Source organism: Hydra vulgaris, chromosome 13 (genome assembly GCF_038396675.1).
Source record: "Hydra vulgaris chromosome 13, alternate assembly HydraT2T_AEP".
NCBI classification, from domain to species: domain Eukaryota; kingdom Metazoa; phylum Cnidaria; class Hydrozoa; order Anthoathecata; family Hydridae; genus Hydra; species Hydra vulgaris.
This window is the reverse complement of record NC_088932.1, coordinates 50,940,001-50,957,328: the sequence shown is the minus strand read 5'-3', so window position 1 is coordinate 50,957,328 and position 17,328 is coordinate 50,940,001. Positions and strand designations below refer to the sequence as shown.

The 17,328-nt window shown below is 28.6% G+C and overlaps 1 protein-coding gene across 4 annotated transcripts in view; it reads right to left on the bottom strand.

Moving 5' to 3' along the window:
- Positions 1-17,328, bottom strand: part of LOC105845300 (uncharacterized) — a 211,880-nt gene that overhangs the window by 107,960 nt on the left and 86,592 nt on the right. For 3 of the 4 annotated variants that reach the window (XM_065816628.1, XM_065816631.1, XM_065816629.1), the window contains exon 8: positions 15,717-16,295. The exons of the other annotated variant lie outside the window; for it this stretch is intronic. In XM_065816628.1, the coding sequence (XP_065672700.1) occupies positions 15,717-16,295 (579 nt within the window). The remainder of the gene's footprint in view (positions 1-15,716; positions 16,296-17,328) is intronic. 4 annotated transcript variants of the gene reach the window in all.

Sequence of the window (17,328 nt, the reverse complement as noted above, 5' to 3'; positions counted from 1 at the left end):
ACTTTGCAGCACTAAGCCAGGATCCCAAGCTAACACAGCTCTCGTGCAATATCTACAAATGCTAAAGCAACTGAAAACAAAGCTAGAAAATCCATACTTGTAGGCATGTTTCCTTCAGATACTTTAGACCAGGTTGCTAAATACATAGATACTGAAAAAGTTAAAGAAACAATATTATGTTTAAAAATTAACACAAAGATTGTACTGACTTGTAGAATAAAACCCAGGTTTAGTTCAACCAACAATGTAGCAAATAGCTCTAATGCCAGAAACAACCAAAACTCAATTAATGTGGAATTTGAAATTGTAGAATCAAGAAATATGGTATCTGCAGCAGCATTGAATCTTTCCAAAACTGAACACAATAATGTTTTTATTAGATCTGATCAAACAATTGCGCAACAAGCTGAGTTTAATAAACTTAACATTGAAAGGAAAACAGCAAACAGCGATCTTGAAAAGCATGGTAATCTTGATAATCCATTTCAATTTTTTATCCACAGTGAAAAGGTCTGTTGCATCGATGTATCTAAGACCCTTGAAATCAACAGCCATTCATTACGCTCATTTGCTAAATGGCAAATAGCCCACATTGCACGCTCAAAAGCAATCAATCCACAATAATATCAATAGCACTATAAAACCATCTACCTCAGCACAATACTGTTCAAATAAGCCAGCAAATACTTTTATATGCCAAGAAATCAATTTAAATTGTTTATACTGTTACTACACAAATGAACAACAACTTGTTCACTGAACAACTGAATTGTTCACTGAACTGGTTTGCCCTAACAGACACTTTTAATACAATATTGTTTTTATAACTAAAACAAGTATTAGAATTATATATTTTTACAAATGAAGTACACACATCATTTGTGCAAACAATGTATACTCATCAAGCGACATGATGGAGATTTGTTATCTAAGATGTTAGTTACTTTTTTAATTTTAGAAACAAATGATTTCATGGGCTAATACTAACAGTTCAATGCAGTTACATGGCTATGAACTATAACACTGCAGTAGCAGGCAAGGTGGCGGAGGTGGTTTTGCAATTTATGCAAATCAAAAAATGGGTTTTTTGACCGGGTCTGCATAAAGTATATTTTTTTACTCAAAATTTGTGTTTTGCAATTTATGCAAATCAAAAAATGGGTTTTTTGACCGGGTCTGCATAAAGTATATTTTTTTATTCAAAATTTGTGTTATATTTTGTATATATATACATATATAAACATCATTATGATCAACATGATCACCATAACCATCATGATCATCATCATGATCATCATTATTATCATCATCCTCACCATCATCATCATCATCATCATCATCATCATCATCATCATCATCATCATCATCATCATCATCATCATCATCATCATCATCATCATCTTCATCATCATCTTCATCATCATCATCATCATCATCATCATCATCATCATCATCATCATCATCATCATCATCATCACCATCATCATCACCATCATCATCATTATCATCATCAGGCTTTAGTCTTCCTTTTTTATGCTGTTTCTCTAATCATGGTCAATACTCAAGGGAGTTTCTATTACAATAAACTAAAACTCATTCTTGCTTGGCTTCTTATTCAACAAGTTGCATCCTTTTATCTGTCCCTTCATGCTATAAAAACTTTTATTATTCCAGTTTTTTTCCTTGCACATCAAAAAAACCTTATAACTCTTACTCATCATCATGTTTTCCTTATTTATACAACTTACAACTTAGAACCTAGAACTTTTTAAGTCTTCAGTTAACTGTTTCCTAGCTTATTAACTTATCCTCTATTTTAAAGTAACTCATAACTTAATCGTGGTTGCTTGCAACCTCGTTGGAAGTAAATTAGAGTTTAAAAATATATAAATGTATGCCTGTATTTAATAAATAGTAAATGTATAAAAATTACAATATATTAAGTATTATAAACTTTTTTCTAGACCCAGCTAAATCTTTTTTTTTTCTAGACCCAGCTAAATCAGCTTTTTTTTCAACCTCTGCTTATTCTTACAATTTTGGTGGGGCTGGCTTTGCAAAAAAGTATCATTTTTAGCCTGGGCTGGGGCCCCGATCACTTGCAGTTGAACTTAAACTATAAATTAGCAGACTTAAAAAATCTGAACTTCTATATAAAAAAAGTTGACTGGGATGTTTTGTAAATTTTTAAGAACACATCACAATGTTCAAAATTTTTCTCATTGAGTATAATCGTTTGTGTAATAAATGAATACCTTGTAGTAAGAAATTAATTTGCAAATTTAACCACCCTGGATGAATGATCAGCTACGTTTTCTTATTGCAAAAAAAAAAATTATTGATTTTAGTCCAGCAAACCAGATCCCGAATCGTACCATTTCTCAATAAATATAAGCAGGTTTGCAATCTAATGCACTAAACAAGGCATCAGAAACGATGAAAATAGTTCATAACAATTCCAAGAAACTGCTATATAGCAACAAAAATCAAAGCAAAATATAAAAAAGCAAATCAAGATTATGCAGGATTCAAGTGGCAATATTAATAGGTCCAGAAATGAGTAATATTTCAAATTCATATTTTAAATCTGTTTTTGTTCATTTCTCTCTTGCCAGAATTTAGGAATCAAATCACCAGTTTAATTTCCGAGGCCTAGGTTTATTTAGATAAAGTAATCTTATGCAAACTCTGCAAACTCGACTAATATAAAGCTTCAGGTGTAGACGGTGTGCACTCATGAGTTCCTAAAAAATGTGCTAGCACAATAGTATACTCTCTGACAAAAACATTTCAGAGCTCACTCCAAGAAAGTACTATCCCATTTGCTTAGAAATTTGCTAATGTCACGCCCTTGCATGAAACCGGAACTCTATTAAATCCGGCCAACTATCATCCAGTTTTGCTCATGTCTGTACTGTGCAAAGTCTTGAAATGAATCATCTGGGACACAATTTTTAATCATTTATACAATGACCTAAGTTGTCTTATTGCAGCACAACAACATGGATTTGTTAGAAATAAACCCTGTGTCACCAACTTTTTGGAATCCATGGATATTATTTCTTCATTTTTGGCATATAAGAAATGCATTGATATAATTTTTCTCAACTTTGCCAAAGCCTTTGACACTATGCCATGTCAACTTCTTATGCACAAATTAGAAGCATTTGATATCACTGGAAAACTGCTTTGCTGGATTGGTGACTTTCTTACTAATCAAAAGCAGAGAGTTGTTCTCGGCAAGTACAAGTCCAGCTGAGCAGACATAACTAGTGGTGTACTACAGGGCAGAGTCTTGAGTCCACTTTTATTCATCCTTTATATAAATGATTTACCATCGGTTATCAATTACTTCCCTTATAAGTTGTATGCGGATAATTGAAAAATTATTGCTCAAATTAAAGATGCTTCATATTTGGACAAGCTACAGTGATTTAAAAACTATTAAAGAATGGTCAGAAATAAAGAAAAAAACTATTAAAGAATGGTCAGATGCATATGGGTAAAATAAAAACCAAAAAACTACTACATGTTTGATGCTGGAACTTCAACTACTATTAATATTTCAAAATCTGAAAAGGAGCATGATCTCTGCATTACCATTATGTCGAATGGCAAGTGGGATTAGGGCTTGGCAACCGGTGTAAACCGCAACCAGTTAACTAGTTTTTCGCTCAGTTTTCTCAAAACCAAAAACTGTTTTTTTTTTTCTAAAAAAAACCATTTGTTATTATACATTACTAAATAGATAAGTAGTTGAAACATTTCTTGTTTTGAAAAGCTAACAAGTAATGTGGAAAGCACAAATATTATGAAAATATATATAGTTTTAAAAGAAGCGCTTTTTTAGTTAAAAATTTTTAGTTTAAAGTAGCATATTCAGTTATGAATAGTATTTAAAAAAAGGTTATTGAGTTGTCACAAAAAAAGATTAGAAAAGAAAAAAGAGACTTAAAAGAAAAAATGTTCATTAAATTTCATTAAACAAGTTCATTAGATTCGAACTAAATTAACAATGAATAAAAAAAGATGTAAATATAACTGTACATTGATAAAAATTAATGTTTAAAAATTAATGAAAAAAAAATTAAATTTTTTATTAAAAGTATGAAAAACTTTCATTTAGTTTACAGATCTAATTCCAGTTTATCAATCCTGTAGGTTACATTTGATTTATACGGCAATAATAAAAATTGATTTTTTATAATGTAAAACCGGTTTTCTGGTTTTACAATTTAAAAAAACCGAAAACCGGTTTTTTGAAATTTTCCAGTTTTTGCCAAGCCCTAAGTGGGATACACACACTTCCTGTACTTAATTGCATCTAAAGCTAATAACATTTTAGGATGGATGAAAAACTCATTTATCAGTAGAGAAAAAAAACTATGGAAGAAATTATACACAGTTTATATCAGACAGCATATCGAATTTGCAACTCCAGCACAAAATAATTATTCAAAATCAGCAGTAAAAGGCCATGAAAAGCATGGTGGGGATCAAACTATTTATTGCATCAAATTAATTATGAATCTGTATTTGCCAGATGGTAGTCAAATAATATAGAAGTACAATACCAATTATATTTATTATTATTTACAGAATTTCATTCAAGAAATTTCATTTAAGTATTATTTTCAATCATAATGTTCTTTAAGAAAAGTACTTCTACTACTGAAAGAAATAAGACAATCTGAATGAAGAATCTGGTACAATTTTGTGATTCACATACAAAAAAAAGAACTGTTCCCCTAGAAGAACAGCCACTGAAAGATAACTATAGTCACTATCTGTTCCTTAGAGAATCCATCAAAGGCAAAACAGGAACGGAAAAAGCAAATTGAGAAAAAAGTAATAAGTTTAGGGAAAAAGAAATTAAATTTTCCACATTTATCAATTTTTTTTTTAATTCACCTCTCCAAAACCATGAGACCCACTACAGTTGAGGAGGCTGCTTTAGTTGTGGTTACAACCCTCTCTCAACTATAATTCCAAAACACGAACCTTAATAAACAAGGCCGCTGCACAGAGAAACAAGTTGAGCACGGTGCTACCAGGGGGATATAGTGGGAATCGAACTTGGAACTTCTCACTTATGAAGCAAACTCTCTACAACTACACCGCACTGCATGATATTCAATTAATTCAATTATAATAATTCAATTAATTCAAATCAATTAATTATATTTTGATTCATAATTCTATAATTCAAGTTGTATAAGCAAAACTGGATCAAGTGGTGAAGACAATAAATGTGTAAAACAAAGAAAATACAATCCATTGAGAAAAGTTTTTATCATCACAAAATAAAATGGTGAATGGCTCTGCAGTGAGGAAAAAAGATTGTATCATCTTCAGATTAAAAACAAAGGGCAGGTCGGGTATGTAACTGGAAAGGCTGCTAGTTCAAAAACTATCCATCCAACAATCCAAAATGTCCTTGAAACCTTCTTCAACAACAGTAATGGCAACAACAGTAATGGCAACAACATCAACCTCAAAAACTGAGTCTGAGGCAGAATATCAAGAGTCTAAAGATAAAGAGAACAGTCCACAAGTTCTAGCATTAGCTACAGCAAAAACCAAAACTGCAACCAAATTGGTAACACCTTCAAAGTTATTAACCAGCAAAGCAGCAACCATTTGTCAACAGTTATCTCAAGATGGGATCATAGTAATATATCAATAATAATCATAGTATGCATAGTAATGGATGAAGAACTTGGAGGAAACAACAAGTCACCCAATATCAAATATCTGTTTATCCCAAAACTTGTAAGGAACTAGGAACAGGTCAGGAAGATTACTGAATTAGCAGAACGGTGCGATGATATAAAGTTTTTATTTCATTTAACTTGGGTATACCGCTTTCTTTGAAGAACCTGGAGTATTTCCTCAAGTAAAGTTTCAGAAAATATCTAAATTAAATAATGCGAGATGGAATTCCTAAGCAATACTAGCTCATTTGGTATTTATTCTTTTACTAGAGAGAAGAGACTAACTAATCAATATTTGTAGATTAATCTCTTACAGATAGGCATACCATTGGTTAATTTACCAAATGTACAATGCAGATGATTATCGGTAGCTATTTAGCAGTTTGCATGGTAAAAATTTTTTGACAGGAACCATTGAAACTGGAAATTCCCAGAACAAATCATTGTGCAGAACAAGCAATCAAGTGTCTTCAAGATCTTTTTGACAGTAAAAAGAAAGGGAACCTCCAGCTTCGAATTATTTTATCTAATAAAGCATAAAAATACAACACTTTAATTAAGCTAAATACTACACAACATTTTTTCAATATATACAGCTTTTCGCACTTGTAGAATTGTTAATTTAGTTTATTTTTATATTTAATTGTAATTTAGAGTGTTATGATGTAATAATAAACTGTTGAATGCTTAAAAACTACATAATAACTCTCCAATTAAAAAAATTAAAATTAAAATTTAATTGTTTAAAGTTTTATCTATACACATGTATTTTAATTTTAAATTTTTGATTTGTGGGTGACCTTTTTCAACAAGAAAATTTATATTTTTTTCATTACTTTTGTACAAATATTCATTGATTTATGACCCAGAAACATGGGGTCACAAAAAAGTCATAACATTATATATAATATATATGCACATACATATATGTATATATATATACTGTTATACATACATATATGTATATACGTATATGTATACATTATATACATACATATACATATATGTACATGTTATATACATACATATACATATATGTACATGTTATATACATACATATACATATATGTATATATATATACTGTTTAAGATTGCATTTTATATATATATTATTTAAGATTGGATTATATATATTTGTGTGTATTATATATATTTGTGTATATTATATGTGTGTGTGTGTGTATATATATATATATATATATATATATATATATATATATATATATATATATATATATATATATATATATATATATATATATATAGACACATACATATGGTCCTCCAAGAGCACTCTGGAATTTTGCCATTAATATTACAATTTGAATTCTAAGATTTAAACCCAAAAGCATAATTCAGTTTTATACTATTTTAAAAAAATAACTATTTTTGCATAATATAATACTATATCAGATATATAGACCTTAATTTTGTCTTATATTTTTAAGTTTACTTTTATGCATAGACTTTCTAAACATACAATTTTTCTAATTGGAATCTCCATAATTCAAAAGCCTTTATAATTTAAATAAATGCTAAAACAGTGAAATGTCAGAATAAAAAGTTGCAGTTTACATTATTTACCAGCTAATTCTGTTAAAGAGTTTGACTTGCTTGAAAGTAAAATAAGTAACTCAAATGATAAAAATCTTATTTGCAGAAAGTTAAAGCAAATTGGTGGAAATAATGTACGTAATTTTAAAACAAATGCTATAAAAACTTGTATAACAGACAAGTTGTATTACAGTAATTGAACTGGGGAAGATAAAAAGCATAAGTTTATGGGGCCAGTTGAAAGTTTGATTTTTGAAGCAGCTTACTATTTATTTCCAACTGCCACTGAATCGAGTAATTGAGAAACATTTGAAAAACTCAAAAGATTGATATTTAATATCAAGAAAGAGAAATTCTTTTTAAATAAGCAAGGATAGTTCTGTTAGAAAAATAAGAAAATGTAATACTACTAATTTGTGTAGTGGTTCTGGCTAACATTTTATATGCTGATGCTTGTTGCAAACAGTTTTTTATTTTTAAAAGGAAGTAAAAAAACTAAAAGGTAGTACTTAAAAAATGTACTTTATTATCTTTTTAAATAATTTTTAAAAGTGTTTACAAATTTAATGTAAGAAAAATTATTTGATTAAAATTAATTCATTTTATAATTTATTGAAATCAGACATAAAAATATCCATCTTTTTATTAAAACAGGTTTTAACATTTTGTATTTCATTTTTATAAAAGTAAACTTATTTAAATGCTTATTAAAATTTAGTCCACTGTCATACATAGCTGACAATTCCTAAAGTTAAATAGTTGTATTAACTGTTACAATTGAATGTTATTGGAAGCCAGCCATCCGCATGGCCAAATTGCTTAATTGTTGCAAGTTGTTGCAAGTTGTTGCAAGCTTATATGGTAATCTAGCCACCAACTTATCCGGTGAGCCATCCTTGTGGCGAAATTTATGTCTTTATTGCAATGAGTTGTCGCTAACTAGTCACTAGGTTATATGGCTAGCAATCCTTATGGACAAATTGCTGTCTTTATCATTATGAGTTGTTGGTAGCTAGTCATAAGTTTATATAGCTAGCTAGTTGCTAGTTTATATAGCTAGCTACTCTCTAGCTTATCTGGCTGGTGGCTGTTCCTTGTAGCAAAATTGCTGTCTTTATTATTAGGAATGTTTATAGCTAGTCGCTATTTCCAATTGAAGGGTTATTAAAAATAAAGGAGAGTGTTGCCCATCAGGAACTACTTTAATACTGCAATTAGAAAAAAATAATTCAATAATTTTGAAAAACTAGCCTAGGTACATCATATATATGTATACACCATAATTAAGTTAAGATATTAGAAGATTTGAATATCTAGCTAATAGTAGTAAAAAAAACTGACTGGGCAATACTTAGAGAAGTCCAGAGTTTTAAAAAAATCCCTAGATGCTATTTTCCAGTATTTTATTGGCCAATTTCTAACTTTGCGTCAGTGTAAACTTTGTAGTTTAAGTATTTTGTAACTAGATTAAAGCTGACATACATAGACAAGGAGATTCCACCTAACAACGCAATCAGCCTAAACAATGATTCGAATCTTGTATGAGCCACAAAAATCTTAGTAAGACCATGTAATGAAAAGCTTTTCATATATTGCTATATTCGCTTTTCAAGCGCAATTCCTTTAATTATACTTTTGTCGTTAAATCTATTATCTTCAAGAGTCATGGAGGATGGGGTTGTTTATAGCAGAGAAACCAAAGACATCAGCCCATCACAAATAAAATTATAAAAAGAAAGTCAGTGAGCCTTTAGAAAATACAAAAATTTAAACTTGTGAGTCAATTCAAGAAAATCCAGAATTTATCATTCAATTCAAAAAAAAATGCAAGATAAGTTTACATCTATGCTGTTCTTGAAGAACTGGGTGCAGGACTGGTCAACAAAATTTTCTGCTAACCTTCACAATCTTTTCCTAGCAGATCTTCTACAAGACAGTTATTGGATGCATTTTATATTTTTCCAAGATGAGCATTTTTATTGAAACACAAAGCAAGCTTTTACTCAACCCCAAAATAATATATATATATATATATATATATATATATATATATATATATATATATATATATATATATATATATATATATATATATATATATATATATATATATATATATATATATATATATATATGTATAGTTAAATAAAGTAAGGATATTAAGAACATAGAAATGAATAAAATGCAAACTCACCTACACTCACCTACTATACAAAAAAATATGCTTAACTTTATTGAAATACATATATTTCACATAATATTTAGACAAAAAAAAACTTAAAAAAAAAAAATTACATGCTTTGACGTATTTTACTATGTACTTGTGAAAGTTAAATTAAATACATTATTATGTATCTCACATATAAAATGCATTAAGAATCATTAAGCAAGTTACACTTTCATATATTAGGCTTGATATGTCTATATATATATATATATATATATATATATATATATATATATATATATATATATATATATATATATATATATATATATATATATATATATATATATATATATATATATATAGATATATATATATATATATATAGATATATATATAGATATATATATAGATATATATATAGATATATATATATATATATTATATATATATATATATATATATATATATATATATATATATATATATATATATATATATATATAGATATATATATAGATATATATATAGATATATATATATATATATATATATATATATATATATATATATATATATATATATATATATATATATATATATATATATATATATATATATATTGTTGAATGCTAGATCTTCTTGAGTCATTGCAAGGGTTTTGCTTGTGTCTCTGTTTTTATGACTAGAAAACTCATTCTACTATCTCCTAATAAGGGTACAACATTAAAACTCAATTTTATGGTTCTGAGGCTAGCAGGTTCTGAGGCTAGCAGTCAGGATTCCTGAACATTGTAGCTCTCAGAGAAGCTGATTCCATCAACAGCTGTAAAATATTAGAGTACTAATAGTGCCATGTTGCGCATGGATGGTGTCCTTGTTCATACTTTTGGAGTGCATTGTCAAGGCATTTAGAGTCCTTTGTTACAGCTCAGTGCTTATTATTAGTAATAGAGACAATTGCTTGGGCTATTAAATAGTGTACTGAGTACTATCTGTGTTTTAAGTTAAGTTTTTTAACAAATCCAAAAATTAGTAAAAAAGTACCAAAAACTATAAAATACAAAAAATCATTGTCATCACCAAGTTCTCTAAATCTATCATTCACTAATATTTGTGGTCTTCGTAGTAACTTTTCTTCTGTTGAATCTTATCTCTTGCAAAGTTCACCAGACCGACTTGCTCTTTGTGAGACTAATTTGAGTTCAGCTCACTCATCTTGTGATCTTAATGTTGATGGTTAACTTCGTAAAGATTCCAATAGTCACATGGTTGGCCTGGCTATTTATATTTGTAAGAGTTCATCCATTTGTCAGGAAACTAGGTTTGAATACACAGACTATTCTTTTTTATGCTTTTGTTTAGCACCACTTCACTCTATTGCCTTTCTCTTTGTTCTATATCACTCTCTTTCATCTCAAGACTGCACTCTTTTTGATACTCTTTAGCCAATAATGTTATTGTTTATCACTTTAATGCTCATCACAGTGAATGGCTTGACTCTAGTGTCAATGAAACTGAAGGCATTAAGGTCCACAACTTTTGCCTTTCTCAATCTCTAACACAAATAGTCAACTTTCCAACTCGCTTTGACTCATTTCAGACAATCTGAATCATTTACCATCTCTACTTGACTTTCTTGTTTCTGATCCTAGCCAGTACTGAGTTTATCAACATTCACCTTTAGGTGACTCTGATCAGTTTTATCTCTCTAATACTATTATCTTATTCTTCTTCATCATCAGAATCCCCCCATCATTGTATCTCTTACAACTATCTTAAAGTTGATAGGGACTCTTTCTGTGATTTTCTTTGTGATGGTCCTTAAGAAGAAATCGTTTTCCTGCTGTCAAATGTGCTTCTTATATGACTTTTTGGATTCATGCTGGCATGGAATCCTTTATTCTCTCTTGACAATTCCAAGTCAAACCTCACTCTTCTCCATTGTTTTTTTCTGATTGCTGCTGCAATTTCTAATCATAACCATTACTTCCATATCTATTGACAAAACAATTCTCCAAAAAACAAATGTCTGTTTACTATTGCTAGAAACCATTGTAAAAAGATTGTGTCTCATACCAAAGCCCACTATTCTCAGGTCATAAAATCTCGTATTTTATCTCAAAAATTAGGCTTTAGAGACTTCAGGAGAATCTTTAACAGTGTCAATAATAAGGGCAAATCTGTTATTTCTCCACTCTTGCATGGTTCATTTCGTTACCTTAACTAAAGACAAGACTGAATTGTTTGCTAAGAATTTTTCATCGATTTTATCTCTTGATTTCACTAATCACATCCTACCTGATATAGCTGACAAACAGGTTAATCAATTGCTTGACATTTGTTTCACTCCAACTTCTGTATCTAAAGTGATTTCCTGCTTAGAATCTTCTATAGAAGATTCTAAGCAGGAAACACTTAATCTCCTATCTTGAATCTAATAACTTACTTTCTGATTATCAATATGGATTTTGGTCTTCTCGTTCTACTGCTGATTTGTTAATAGTAATAACCAATAAATTTTATTATGCATTAGATAGATGTGGAGAAGTTAAGGCTATTGCTCTTGACATTTCTAAAGCCTTTTATAAACTTTGGCATGCTGGTCTTCTCCATAAGCACTCTTCTTACAGTGTATCAGATAACATCTTTAATATTATTGAATCCTTCCTTACCAATTGTAGTATAAATGTTGTCCTTAATAGATAGCACTTTTTTTTATTTTCTGTAATTTCAGGGGTTCCTGAAGTATTAAAATTAAGCATAGGGCCGAGGTTCTATCCTTGGCCTTATTTTTTATTTAATTTACATTACCATCTCCATAAAATTCTAACATCTAAGACAGCATTGTTTGCTGATGATACTACCATTTATTCTTGTCTTGATAAGAAGCCGACACTCTTTAATTGGTTGGAGGAGACATTTGAGCTTGAAAAGGACCTTACCTCTACTACAGCATGGGACTCTCAGTGGCTGGTAAACTTTAACTCAGATAAAATTCAATTTTTTTAAGCTAATCATTATAGTAACAATCTAGATCTTCCTATACTTATGAATAGTAATGTACTCAATAAGTCATCTACCCTTCATCTTCTAGGATAAACTTTTACTTCTGATTTTTCTAGGAATATATCAAATCCATTGCAAAATTAGTATCTGCTAAAGTTACATTTCTTTTTTGCATCGTGTTTGTTACTTTCTTACTTCGGATTCTATTCTTTATCACCGTAAATCTTTAAACCGTCTTTGTATGGATCACTGTTGCCATATTTGGAGCTGATCTTCAAATGATGTCCTTTCTCTTTAAAACAAGATGCAAAATCGAATAGTAAACATAATTCAACTCTTTTCTATAAATACTATAATGAGCGCTCCTCTTAAGAGCTACTATCTCTTGTCCTATCTACTCAAACTCATTCTCGTGTTACTTGTCATTTAAATATATTTCTTTCTGTATTTAGTTATTATAGGAAGATTTTAAATTCAAAGATTTGCAACTGAGAGGACAACAAGATAATAAAGTATACAGCTAACATATGTTTGAGCTGTATAATGGCTTGATAAATCAATATACTTACTAAAATACACTAGAATCATCTTTGATTTCATTGATAAGGCAATTGTAATGCAAACCCAAACAATACATCTTTCAGCGAAACGGGACAGGACGGTTTGGTGGTCTAAATCACCAGATCTTAACTTATTTAAAATATTTAGTCACAGATTGATACTCAATAGATAAACCATTAACTTCAATCAACTGAGCATTTGTAACAACTTTTGGAAAAAAATTTTATTTGGCTGGTATTTTGCCCTGCACTTTAATCCATAACAATCTACAACTTTCAAATCATCTGTCAACCTTTCCATACTTTTTGACTATTTTTCTAAAGAAAAAAATGATACAAAGAACACTTGTATTGGTAAAAATTGGGAAAAAATGATTTTGAATAACGAGTCAAATGCTTAGGTAATAAACTGCAAAGAAAGAACTTACATTCAAAGATTTGCAACTGAAAAATTTTGTGAACGCTATTTATAAGCAAAAAAACAAGGCAGTAAAGACTCAGTATACAGCTCACACACAAATGTTTGTGCTGATTAACAGCTAGATCAATAAATACACCAACTAAAACACACTAGAATTAATTCCATTGATAAGGTTGTTGTATAACAGAACTAACAACATATCTTCCAGCAAAACAGGGCTTCAGAATATAGTATAACATGCCGGTTCAACACAAAAAGATCAATGTTGCTTTGGTGCTCTAGATCAGATCTTAATGCTATCTGGTGCTCCAGATCTTAACCTTATTTAAAATATTTAGTCATAGATTGATACTTAATTGGTAGACTATTATATATAAATTGATACTTAATTGGTAAACTTCATTATATATATATATATATATATATATATATATATATATATATATATATATATATATATATATATATATATATATATATATATATATATATATATAATATAATCTATATTATATATAGATTCATACTTAATTGGTAAAATTCATTATATATATATATATATATATATATATATATATATATATATATATATATATATATATATATATATATATATATATATATATATATATATATATATATATTATATAATATAATCTATATTATATATAGATTCATACTTAATTGGTAAACTTCAATCAACTGAGCATTTCAATACAGATAAAACTCAATTTTTTTCAGCCAATTGTTATCGCAATAACTTAGATCTTCCTATAATTATTAACGGTAATGTACTCAATGAGTCATCCACTCTTCATCTTCTAGGATTAACTTCCGATCTTTCTTGAAAACCATATATCAAATCTGTTGCAAAATTAGCATCTGCTAAGGTTGCATCTCTTTATTGAGCTCAACACTTTCTTACTTTGGATTCTATTCTCTATCTCTATAAATCTCAAATCCGGCCTTGTATGGAATACTGTTGCCATATTTAGGGCGGATCTTCTAAAGATGCCCTTTCTCTTTTGGAAAAGTACAAAAACGCATTGTAAACATAGTTGGCCTTGCTCTTGCAGCCAACCTCCAATATCAGCAGTATTGGTGTTAGAGATTCTTATTTTTTAAATGGGCTCCTAGAGTTGCTTATCTAAATAAGGCCAATTGCTCAAGATATGACCTTAAAAATTGACAAAAGTTACCTCTGACACCATATATAAAAAAAACACATGGCATTAATATGAAGAAATGCAAACAACTACCTATTAACCGATATATAACAATGTGGCACTATAGCCACACATGGTTTTATTGAACTTACTTATGATCTAATTTTTTGTTACTTTTTTATCTGTCACAAACAACAAACTGACTTTCTGTAAATTATCAGCTCACTATTTTATTTCCTTGCAGATATATGAGCTGTTTTTGGTGGAAATCTTTAATAATGGCATATAAACTAAATTTATAGTATCAAAATGACAATTTATTTTCCTTAGTAGGTTACATCTAATGAAACTTATTTGTTGTAATGAGTAGTGAATTCACAACATCACCAGGTTTATATACATGTTTGCATAGGGTCCTGTAGGTTAACTGTACAAGTGTGTGAGTAGGTAAGTTAACTGTACAAGTGAGTGAGTTTGAATAAGTTGTATATTTGTGTATATAAATTAATGTAAATATATTTATGATGTGTAAGTGAAATAATGTGAATGGTGGTGCAAGTGAGGTGAGTAATTTTGTATTTATATTGTTATTTGTATGTCTGGCTGTTTTATCAGCTCTTTTATGTATTTGTATATGCATAAACAGTTGGAGTCCCAACCAATCTTGAGTATTTAATGGGTACCTAATATTATCTGAAAAAATTACCTAAAAACAATACTTTTAATGATTATAAATTTGAATACTTAAAGGTCCCTAATATTATTTTAATAAGATTTCTTAACCTGTTTCTCAAAAGAATTTCAAAAAAAAATTTCAAAAAAAACTAATCATTTTATATAAATATTACTTTAGATTTTTTTTTGCACTTTTTTGCACTTTTTTAAAAATGTTAAGTTTTTTACGCTTTTCTAAAAATTTTATTTTTTATGCTTTTCTTTTTATCAAAGTATGTTTACTATTTTAAAAGATTTTATAAAATTTTGCTACCAGGTTTATACACTTTTAAAAAACTATTTTCCGAATAATATTAGAGATCCGTTAACTTACCAACTTGCACACAAAGAAGTGTAAAAAGATAAACAGGTAAAATATTAAATTACATGTTATTATTAAAAACAAATTACCAACACAGGTGCCTTCTTTTATTCTTTTTAAAAAATCATTATTAATAAGCTCATCAAAGTTGTTAGCCAAAAATGCTTTATCATTTGAATCAGTAATACTAACCAACTGTGACATTTTTACACCGATTCCAATACCTATTGCAAAAATTATAATCCCCCTGTCTCGTACACGTTTGGCTAATTCTTCAAGATTTTTAGCAATAACATCATCTATAGGAAACTGTTCACCATCTGTCAACAAGAATAAAATTTGAGGTACATTCTTTCTTGCTCCATTTAATTCGTCAAACATTTCTAAAGATTTTTCTAAAGCCAAGTCAATTCTTGTACCACCGTTAAAATGTTTAATATCATCGACAGAATTATTAAACAAAGTTTGATCAAAGTATTTATTCAGTTTGATACTCAATACTGCTTGGCTACTAAATGTTACAACACCTGCATGTGCACCATTGTTGCTTATCTTAAATGTACTTGCAAGACTTTTAAGGAATTCTTTTTCTTGGGGATATTCACGTATCAAACTTCCAGATGAGTCAAGTAAAAAGCCTACATCTACTGTTACAGCACAGTCTGGTCCTAAACAAAGTTTAAACAAAAAAATATTATTCAGTATTAAGTCTTAATAATGATAATACCTACCATAGTAACAAATCATAGAAAAAGTTTTGAACTAGTTTTCAACACTTCATATATTTTTTTGATTTTAAAAGGATAAGTAAAAACAACAATATGTAGGTATCGCTTTATGTTATTGCTTAACTTATTGGTGTTACTCATTTGTGTGCATTTACTCAGAGTTTTATTATAAATAAGATTTAGCATGCTCTTTCTCTTTATATTTTTGACCACAAAATAAGGTATTCTAAATCTTTATAATCTGTTAATATCTGCTTAATCAGTAATAAGATGGAAAACTTTGCTTCATCAGCTAAATTAGTAATAAGATAAAAAAAAATTTTATTGTTAGTTTTAAATTAGTATTAAATTATGCTATTTTTAAATTAGTAAGTCAGGTAATATATTTAATTCAAGCATTTTACTAATAACACAATTCAAGTCCTTTGTCAATTGTATTTAAAGTATATAAATCCATAATTTAAAAAAAATTATATTTAATTAGTTAATTGTATTTAATAAAAAATTAGAAGACGATGATAACTCTAGAAGACAATGCTCTTTTCATAGGTCAAAATGTTAAACTCTTCATAAAGTTAGTGTTTATCTCCAAAACCCTTGCATCTCACACGGTCAACTCTATGTTGCATGTTAAAGAATAAGATCGTTTAATAGCTTTTTTTAATTTTAAAGGAAATTTGTTTGCTTTGATAATATAAAAAACCAGGTCATTTGATCATTTGTTTTTTTAAAGTTGTTAAACAAATATTACAAAAATAAGGTTGTACTTGTTAAGTTTCTAATTTATATATTTTTCTTAATTTATATATTTAATTATATTTATGTGTTACTTATTATGTGTTTAAATGTGTTAAGGTTATATGGGTTTATATTTTGTAAAATATCTGTGTGCAAATATCTTTTATATATGAAGTGTTTCTATGTTTGTGATGTGTTATAATGTTATGTGTTTATAGTTTGTAAGTGATTATTA